Source organism: Vicia villosa, linkage group LG6, assembly GCF_029867415.1.
Source record: "Vicia villosa cultivar HV-30 ecotype Madison, WI linkage group LG6, Vvil1.0, whole genome shotgun sequence".
Classification (NCBI taxonomy): Eukaryota; Viridiplantae; Streptophyta; class Magnoliopsida; order Fabales; family Fabaceae; genus Vicia; species Vicia villosa.
In genome coordinates, this window is record NC_081185.1 from 117,860,499 (window position 1) to 117,869,580 (window position 9,082).

General features: G+C 34.0%; 1 protein-coding gene across 1 annotated transcript; it reads right to left on the reverse strand.

Annotated features, from left to right (window-relative positions):
* Nucleotides 1-638: 638 nt before the first annotated feature.
* LOC131614500 (uncharacterized) lies at nucleotides 639-2,678 on the reverse strand. Its single transcript, XM_058886073.1, has one exon. It carries the CDS (start codon nucleotides 2,676-2,678, stop codon nucleotides 639-641), a length of 2,040 nt encoding a protein of 679 aa, XP_058742056.1.
* Between the last annotated feature and the right edge of the window lie 6,404 nt (nucleotides 2,679-9,082).

A 9,082-nucleotide genomic window follows, 5' to 3' on the forward strand; every position in this document is an offset into this window, starting at 1 on the left:
GACCAAATCAAATCCTTCAGAATAATATCGGTTGAATTAGATATTATAGAATATAAAACTACCTTCTTTAATATAATAAAATATTAATATTCTTACATGTTTAATCTAGACGTACTCAAGTGTATTATATTATTGAATTTTTTCCCCACATGCCACAGCTGTGAAAAAATTCTACCCAAATGCCACCTTCTGAAATTTATTTCCCAGAATGCCACACTTGAAGGGGTTGTCGCCAAATCAGATGGAGACAAGGGTGGGCCCCACCTGCGCAAAGACCATGTCGCCAATCAAGGTGGAGACATGGTGGGCCCTGTCTGCCACACACCATGATGTCGCCAATTGGAATGGGGACAATCCATTTTTTTAATTTTTTTTTCGTTTTTATTGTTTTAATGATTTTTTTTTTATATTTAATATATATTTATGTTATATGAATTTAAAAAATTAGTTAAATGATTTAAAATTATTTTTTTAATTAATTAAAAATTAAATTATTTTTTTTAAACATAATTAATACTAAATATTATTTAATGAGAAATAAACTTTAATACAAAATATTAAATTAAAAACAAATATTATTAATTATAATTAATACAACTTAATACAACAACATCTCTAAAGCATTCAAGAATGTTTAACTAGTTAGAAGGGCCAGCTGCATTTGGCCGATGCAGACACTTTTTCCGCATATGTAATCCTTGACAGATTCCACATCGTCTTTTTACTTTCTCAACGGTGTCCATTTCAGTCCTAATGCGAGTGCTGTTTGGGCGACCTTTTTTGTTTCGTCGCATTCTTTCATTGTGTAAAAGAATATCACCTTGATAAGGAGTCCATTGATCTTCTTTGGGAACACCGATGAAGCTTTGTTCGTATACCTTGAAGATATTTCGAACTCTAAATACAGGAGGGATAAACATCTGATAATTGAGTCGGACATGAGAACAAGCTGCAATGGCATGCGAGCAGGGCACATGAAAAGTTTGAAATTTCCCACAGTCACATGTTTGTTTTTGGAGGTCGACGTTATAATAAGTAAGTGGCCGGCACTCGTTATTATTAACTGTCTCTTGGACGACGAAATAGTTTCTCTCACGATCAAAACTCAGGACATTATAACTGTGAGATTTTTCTACTTCTTTTTGCATCTCTTTCATGCAATTATCCGTGAAATCCTTCTTTGATGACAACATTTTTGTCCAATTATGACCTCGCCTCCCAAACAATGTGCCCATCCTGTAGTATGTTGACCTTACCAGTGCTGTAATTGGTAAATTCCTTGTTTCCTTCATCACCGAGTTCAATGATTCCACAAGGTTGGTTGTCATGTGACCCCATCGTCTTCCACCGTCATAAGCTCGCGACCATTTTTCTCTTGGAAGATTCTCTATCCAGTTGAAAGCTTCCATGTCTGTTTGTCGGATTTCCTCCCGATAGTAAGCGTATGTAGACTCCGTCAGAGCATACCCTGTATATGCAATATTAAAAATATTAGTATAAAAAAAGAATGAGTTTAAAGGTTGAAGAACAAAACTCCAAGCCCCTCCTGTTTCACCTTCAACCAATGCGTAGGCGATTGGGAAAATGTTACCGTTCCCATCTTGCGCAACAGCCATTAGCAACGTTCCTCTATATTTTCCATACAGCCATGTGCCATCGACTTGTACAATTGGTTTGCAATAGGCGAAACCTCTGATACTTGGTTGAAACGCCCAAAAAAGGCGATGGAAAATTCGTGCACCACTAATTTGTGTTCCATCATCTAAATATGCAGGCAGTGTTTCCAACTCTATTACGGTTCCAGGAAGATGCTCTTGCATGACTAACAACCATTGCGGTAGGTCGTTGTATGAAGCCTCCCAGTTTCCATAAATAGACTTGATTGCTTTGTTCTTTGCAAGCCATCCCTTTTTATAAGATATCGTGTAGTTGAAAGCTGTACGAACATGAGCGATAATAGTTTTCACCTTGATTGAAGCGTCGTCGCTGACAAGAGCTCTGATGCTTTGAGCGATAAGATTTGAGTCAAGCTTGCTGTGATCTTGTGACATAGCAGATGCCATGCAAGTGTGTAGTCCACCAATTCTACCAATAACCCATTTACCACACCCCTTTCGTAATGATGCTCTACATGTGAAGCCGCATCCTTTGATCTTACATCTAACCAAGAAACGCTGCGTATCAGACTTATTAATCTCGTAATCAACACTATTTTTAATGTGATATTGACGGATTGCATACATACAACTTTCTTTGTTTTCAAACTTCATGCCCTCCTCTAAACCTCCACAATCATGACCGTCGTCTATGGAATCAAAGACAGGCACAGTAGAATCGAAGGAAACATGATTTCTCATGTGATATGGTGGGTTGTATAAATCAAGTACTGGAGAAGGTTGGGAGACGGGAATAATTTCGTCACCTGAATCGTCACTAGAACCACCAAACAAATCAAGTTGTCTGGCATCATCAGAGTCGCTATCATCATCAACATCTTCTTCCGGAAACAATTGCTCGACATGTTGGGTTTGGGATGGCTCCCCGTGTAGGGAGGACTGGCTTTGTTGATATTGATGTGTTTGGGACGATTGCGTGGGATAAACTTCCTCTGCCTCGTGAAAACAAACATACAACTCCAATGGATGTCCACCACTGAACCTAGTGTGACAATTAAGCATTGAAGTAACATCTTCGTCATCTTCGATCTTCGCAGTATTGTATGTAACACTATCACGTGTTACATCAATTACTGGATATCGATAAAATATATCTGATATTTTTTTTGCATTGTTTCTTCTATTTTTTTTGTCATGTGCGCTATATCACATTTGCGATGAACTTTGACAAGAATGGTAGTTGTATTCTGAAAAACTACCCCAATATTCTCATCTGTAACGATATTTCCATTGAAATGAATGATACAAGGTACTTTATTTTGTGCCATTGCAATAGATTGATATGGATTGTAAGTAAAGAAAGATGGTTATTTGTTGCATAAAAGATGGTTTGCATGTAAAGAAATATGTTGCATGCATGGGTTACATGTGGAACACGCATGGGACCTTGTCCCCAAAGCAAATGGCGACATGGGGGGTTTTCTCCAAAGCAATTGGCGACAAGGGGGGGTTTTCTCCAAAGCAATTGGCGACATGGTAAAAGCAAATGGCGACATCATCCTTTTCTCCAAAGCAAATGGCGACAAGGGGTAGTTTTCCCCATTCCAATTGGCGACATGCTGCAGACGTGATGGGAAGCATGCATGCCTATATATACAGGCTATTCTGTACGCAAATAGCACACCTCAAATAATGGCACTGCTACTTTGTTCAGTGTTTATTGTTCCGTATAATACTTCGGTTCAAATTTCTGATTATAACACCGGTTTATCTGATCCATTAATTATACGACTAATGGAAAGAGAGAAACTTCGTCATTTAAAAAATCAACTACGCCAAGTCACCGAAATTGATCGGCATATTCTTCATATAGCATTTAATCGCAAGTACTTCAACGACGAAGGCGTTATAATTGAAGAAATAACACAGTTAGAGACCGATGAGGATGTGCGTAATATGTTTTATGATTTTATAAGTGGTTTTAACAAAACGCCATTTGAATTGTATGTTAGATTTAGTAGATCAGCAGATGAAGTGATAACATTGTGTAAAATACCGAATTAATATAAATTTATGATTCAACTATATTATTTATTGTGCCATTTACTTTTTACCCACCTATATTTACTATCCCAACCACCTACATCTTCCTATAAATACACCACAAATTCAATTCATTTCTCACACATCTTCCTACTATCTACACTCAACCAACTTCTTTACTATCTATAAAAAAATGTCAGACTTGCTTTGGCTCGGTTCAAAACATAGAGGAACGAGAGAAAATATTGCTAGGGTAAGTATTTTAGTTTATGTTTAAGCGATTAAATATTATTCGTAGATATTTTTCATTTTAGTATTTTAGTTTATGTTTAAGCGCTTAAATATTATTCGTAAATATTTTTCATTTTAGTATTTTAGTTTATGTTTAAGCGATTAAATATTATTCGTAAATATTTTTCATTTTAGTATTTTAGTTTATGTTTAAGCGATTAAATATTATTCGTAAATATTTTTCATTTTAGTATTTTAGTTTATGTATAAGCGCTTAAATATTATTCGTAAATATTTTTCATTTTAGTATTTTAGTTTATGTTTAAGCGATTAAATATTATTCGTAAATATTTTTCATTTTAGTATTTTAGTTTATGTTTAAGCGCTTAAATATTATTCGTAAATATTTTTCATTTTTAGTATTTTAGATGTAACATTACTATTTTTTATTACAGGTAGATGATGAACATGTACAAGGGTTTAGATGTAGAAGTCATCAAAAGTTGGAGCCATATCCTGCAATCCTCCCGTATATAATTGCGTCTGGTTTATACCACGTAACAAATATACCTTCAACCCAAATCGACAACCGTTTAGTTTTGGCGTTATTAGAAAGATGGAGGCCAGAAACTCACACATTTCATCTTCCGATTGGTGAATGCACTATCACATTGGAGGATGTTAGCATGTTACTAGGTCTTCCCATTGAAGGTACGCAATTAAACGGTCCTTCTGAATTTGATGGTGATGTATGGCCTTCAATCGTAGGGGAAACTCCGCCACAAAATTTTTTACATGGTTCCGCTGTAAGATTGACATGGCTTAAAGACATTTATCAATCACAAGCAAATAGACCAACAGAAGCTTCAACAGAAGAGCATAAAATGAGATATGCTCGAATTTATATAATAATTCTGATTGGTCAGCTTTTATTTCCTGACAAAAGTGGCAGCCACGTCCATCCTAAATGGTCACAATTCCTCTTTGATTTTAATCAGTGTGGCACATATAGTTGGGGTTCTGGTGTTTTGTGTCACTTGTACAGGGAGATGTGCAAAGCTTGTGAATTCAAAGTAAAAGAAATGTCAGGATGTCTTTTACTTCTTCAAGCTTGGGCATTTACACGCCTGTCTATTATTTCTCCTCAAACTTCATTTGATCGGTCATTTCCTCATGCGTCGAGGTAAAATATAATTTAATTTCATTATTTAAATTTTTTTAATTACTTTTGAATAATTGTTATATTTTTTAATTTTATTTAGATGGTGCGTTAGAGGCATGAAATTCGGTCACAACCCACGCCACTATCTCCAAGGATACAGGTTTCAAATTGATCACATGCGGCCAGATCAGGTTTTTATTCATCAACTCTTTTGAGAATATATTTTGTTTTAACTCTATTTCATTACACTAACTAATTTATTCTATTAATTATACTTGTCAGTTTATTTGGAGGCCGTATCTAGGATTTCCGCCCCCACGAATTGAAGATGGCTTGATTTGGAGTTCAAAAACGTATATAATTTGTTTCCATCTTGTTGAAATGCATCAAAGTGATCGAGTGAGACTTCAATTTGGCTATGTACAAAATATACCCGATACACCTGAGTGCCTCAAAGAACATCACAGGATGCATACAAACAGGTCCCGCAAAATAGCATGGACTGAACTCTATCGCGACGAGCAACAATGTTGGACTGATAGAGCATCATATACGTTGCAGGGAACTCATTTTATGCTCCTATACCAACATATAGGTCGCTTCCATTCATATATGCATCGTACGAACACTATCTCACTGACCCCCGTTCAATTCAAAGTGGGTCTCAGCAACAACAACCTCAACCCCAAGTATTTCAACAACAACCTCAAACTCAACCCCGAGTATTTCAACAACAACCTCAACCTCAACCTCAACCATTTCAACAACATCAATCTCAATTCTTTCAACAACTTCAACCCCAACCCTTCCAACAACAACATCCTAATCCCAATTTTTCCCAACAACATACTCCTAGCCCTTATGTTGACCCACAATACTCTTCCTACACACAATACACCCCATCTCACTCTCAAACAAATTATAACTACCAAACCCAACACCAACAAACCTATATTCGTCCACCCATGCAAATCACACCTATTCCGAATCCAAACCCCTTTCACCCAACAAAACCCTTCAACCTCCTCATAAAATCAACCACCCACCACCTCTTACTTCCCAACCGTGATCCACAATGACCCGCCGCAAACACAATCCACCCCAAACCTAAACTTGGGTCTTAATATCAGTGATTTTGATGTCGTCAATAATATTGATTTCATAAATCAAATTTGGTCTCCTCCTCCTCCACCTCCAACACAAGAAACACAAGAACAAGACGACCTTGCTCAAGCTGAACAAGAACAAAATTTACGTCGTGGTGACCGTGAGCGACGACCACCTCAATGTGGTACTGATGGTTATTTGCATCGTCACCGCCAACGATGATTTTTCATTTGTATGAAATGTATGAATTTCGTATTTGTATTTTTAGTATTAATTATGTTTAATAATATTTGCTTATAAATTAATATTTTGTCTTCATTGTTGTATTAATATTATATTATTCAGTTTAAATATATTTGTTTCTAAACTACTATTTTTTTTTATTTATTATACATATTAAGTTGTATTAATATTATTATTATTATATTTAAAAAAAATATTTTATAATTTTAATCATTAAAAAAAATAATATTTAGTATTAATTATGTTTAAAAAAAATAATGTAATTTTTAATTAATTAAAAAAATAATTTTATATCATTTAACTAATTTTTTAAATTCATATAACATAAATATATATTAAATATAAAAAAAATCATTAAAACAATAAAAACGAAAAAAAAAATTAAAAAAATGGGTTGTCCCCATTCCAATTGGCGACATCATGGTGTGTGGCAGACAGGGCCCACCATGTCTCCACCTTGATTGGCGACATGGTCTTTGCGCAGGTGGGGCCCACCCTTGTCTCCATCTGATTTGGCGACAACCCCTTCAAGTGTGGCATTCTGGGAAATAAATTTCAGAAGGTGGCATTTGGGTAGAATTTTTTCACAGCTGTGGCATGTGGGGAAAAAATTCTATATTATTCCTACATTTTACAATAATTTATCTAAAAAATATTATTTTAAGATATTAATATATTATTAATTATTTTTTAATGATACCCTTGATTTAATATATTTTATTTTTAATAAAATAATATTTCTAGTGTCAGAGTGACAGAACTGAAACTTAAAGATGTGGAGTTAAAGAGTAGGAAAAGGTTAGACAAATATGGTCTATTTAAAAGTTTTAGATGAATTTTTTTTTAGTGAATATGGTATATAAAATATAAGTCACGAGTAATAAAAAAGTCTTTTAAATTTATCGTATTGATTTATTTAAATAAAAATGAATAACTTTATTTTTATTATTATATTATATTTTATATTTGAAATTAAAATACTGTTAGGTGCCAAATTGTGTTAATATTTAGTTTAATTAGTGGCACCTTTCGACCAATTTTATCGAGTATGCTTTTAATTCTCTGAAGTTTTAGATAATTATTTATAGTTTATAATTTTTAGCTTTCATTTTAGGTTAATATGTGTTTTAGTTTTGATTGTGTAGGTTTTGGCCAATTTTGGGAAGTTTGGAGCTTGTCTTGGCCTTGATTGAAGATTCCTGGGCAGAAGTATGCGCGCGTCGCGCGGTGATTAGGGCGCGTCGCGCCCTGGGCAAGATATTTTGGAGCTTCAAACCAGAGATTTGCGCGCGTCGCGCGCATGGGCAGTTTATATTTCTTAAGTGTAATGGCGCGTAGCGCGCTGGAGGGCGCGATGCGCCCTGGACAGATTTCAGAAAAGCTATATAAAGAGATTTTCAGATATTTTAGTTGGTTGGTTGATTTTGAGAGCTCAAGAACACTTGTCTACTGTAGCAAACTGAGAATTGGAGATTCGAAGCTTTGATCGTCGATTAATCGTCGTAGATGTTTGTTGATCTTCATCCTTTCCTTCTTAAGCAAGCTACCATTCTCATGGATAGCTAAATCTCTTTTGTATCAAGATAAGATGTAATCTTCCTAGCCTTTTGTATGTGTTCTTGTAAATATATTATGTATGAACAAGTGATGATCAATATAGATGGTTTAGTTTGTTTATTAAAGCTTTTCTATGGTATAAATGTTTGAGATATCAATGTTTGTAACTAGACCTAACTTTATCATTTATCAAACTATAAGTTGCAGACATGGATTTAGAGTTTGATGTTTACTTAGTATCGGTTTTAAAACGTTATGTGTATTGTTTAAACGATGGAGAAATCGTCGGTTAAACAATACGGTAAATCTAACTATATCATTGCGGACACGGATGATATAGGCGTCGATACGTAATTATGTTGATCATTACCGAGTTCATATACGTATATTTATAAGGAGACCTACAAATTTAGGTCGATGAAATCGAATCTTGATACATTTTCTTTAACTTAGAACTTTCATTACTTTACTCTTTGCTACTAAAATTGTGAATGATCTTTTGCAAACCCAAACTTAAAGTAACATTAACTCAAGACAAAATAGGCTATAGAACGGCGGTAATATCGCAATAATCCCTGTGGATACGATATAAACGAAAAGTACACCACAATACTATTTCAACAAATACAAAAAATAAAATTTAGTTGTCTTAAAAAATCTTATGAAAATAAATTGAAAAATCTTATCAACAATATCATAAGTTGTTGTCATAAATTTTTTCAAATAAATAGTACTCCCTCCGTTTTTTATTATAAGTCGTTTTAGACTTTTCACACAGATTAAGAAAAATAATAATTGTTGTATGAAAATGAGAAATTACGAAGGTCTTTACAAAATTATCCTTCATTAATGACATGTGGAAGATAAATTTATATAATTAAAAGGAGAGAGAATAATAAATATTTAAGGATATAATAGGAAAAATAGCATTAATTATTCATTGGAATTGTAAAGCGATTTATATTTAAATACAAATTTTTTTTCCAAAATGACTTATAATAAAAAACGGAGGAAGTATCACATAACTTATGCTTATAGGTAAACTCAAATGAGTTAATGAAAATAAACATTGAGTCTAATTGATCTTTGAATTTGTTAGTCTATTTAACATTAGTTGGATTCT

Coding starts and splice junctions, on each gene's coding strand:
- LOC131614500 (XM_058886073.1), bottom strand. CDS start 2,678: ATGCTTAATTGTCACACTAGGTTCAGTGGTGGACATCCATTGGAGTTG.